The following is a 1,383-nucleotide window of genomic DNA, read 5'->3' as shown; positions in this document are numbered from 1 at the left end:
CAAAAGGATGGGGAATTTGCTGTTTTCCAAGGGAAGGAGGAAATTTCTAGCTTTGCCTCTGTTCTCATTATAGATATCCCGTTTGTATTCCTTACCTTTTGAAAAGGACAGAAAATGATCCTTTTCACCTTAATTACTTCCACTTTTCTCACACCATCCCTCCATCTTTATTCTCATTCTTTTAGGTGAAATTAAGCAACTGCATTGGCACTCATCCACTGAATGGCCAACAGGAAGAATGGCCACGGATAATGCTACAGCGGTGTTTGAGTTTCTTCTTATTGGAATCTCTAACTATCCTAAGTGGAAAGTCACATTTTTCACATTGGTGCTGATAACATACCTCAGCACATTGTTTGGGAATGGACTTATCATCTTTCTTATCTACATTGACCCCCACCTGCACACTCCAATGTACTTCTTCCTTACTAATCTGTCTTTCTTAGACCTTTGCTATGGAACCAATTCCATGCCCCAGGCCTTGGTGCATTGTTTCTCTACCCATCCCTACCTCTCTTACCGACGATGTTTGACCCAAATGAGTGTCTCCTTGGTCTTGGCCACAGCAGAGTGCCTCCTATTGGCTGTCATGGCCTATGATCGTATGGTTGCCATCAGCAATCCCCTGCGCTATTCCGTGATCATGAATGGCCCAGTGTGTGTCTGGCTGGTGGCTACCTCATGGGGGGCATCACTTGTGCTCACTGCTATGCTCATCATATCCCTGCCACTTCACTTCTGTGGAGCTAATGTCATCAACCATTTTGTCTGTGAGATTCTTTCCCTCCTTGAGCTGGCCTGTTCTGATACCAGCCTCAATGAGCTTATGATCCTCACCACAGGTATCTTCACCCTGCTCCTACCCTTTGGATTTGTTCTTCTCTCCTATATCCGAATTGCCACTGCTGTCCTAAGGATTCGCTCAGTCCGGGGTAGGCTCAAGGCCTTTTCCACCTGTGGTTCTCATTTGACTGTGGTGATAATCTTCTATGGGGCAGCCATCTCCATGTATATAAAACCTCAGTCCAAGTCATCCCCTGACCAGAACAAGTTTATTTCAGTGCTTTATGGGGCTCTGACACCCATGCTGAACCCCCTAATATATAGCTTGAGGAACAAGGATGTTAAAGGGGCAATGAGGAAAATTATGGCAAAAAGGACATGAGCCTTCTTTGTTCCTAAACTTCTGAAATAAGTTTACATCCTCACTGATGGTGAAAATTGTTTAAAGGGTCTGACTTTCCCCTAGGTAGAGCCGGTGGTTATCACTTGAGAAGCTTCAGGACGTCCTCCCACCCCAAAACATTATCCCTACCAAGACTTGAATTTTCATTAGAGGCATTATTTTTACTCTTTCTTTACATATAACATGTTAGTGGTCAC

General features: G+C 44.3%; 1 protein-coding gene across 1 annotated transcript; it reads left to right on the top strand.

Moving 5' to 3' along the window:
* The first annotated feature begins 238 nt into the window (after nucleotides 1-238).
* Nucleotides 239-1,165, top strand: LOC121025524 (olfactory receptor 13H1-like). Its single transcript, XM_040468060.1, has one exon. It carries the CDS (start codon nucleotides 239-241, stop codon nucleotides 1,163-1,165), a length of 927 nt encoding a protein of 308 aa, XP_040323994.1.
* Nucleotides 1,166-1,383: the final 218 nt, after the last annotated feature.

The sequence above is a fragment of the Herpailurus yagouaroundi genome, unplaced genomic scaffold, assembly GCF_014898765.1.
Source record: "Herpailurus yagouaroundi ecotype Mexico unplaced genomic scaffold, PumYag 67681, whole genome shotgun sequence".
Taxonomy (NCBI): Eukaryota; Metazoa; Chordata; class Mammalia; order Carnivora; family Felidae; genus Herpailurus; species Herpailurus yagouaroundi.
This window is presented reverse-complemented; position numbering and strand designations above follow the sequence as displayed.

Excerpts from the sequence above, each read along its gene's own strand:
- LOC121025524 (XM_040468060.1), top strand. The coding sequence starts at position 239 with ATGGCCACGGATAATGCTACAGCGGTGTTTGAGTTTCTTCTTATTGGA.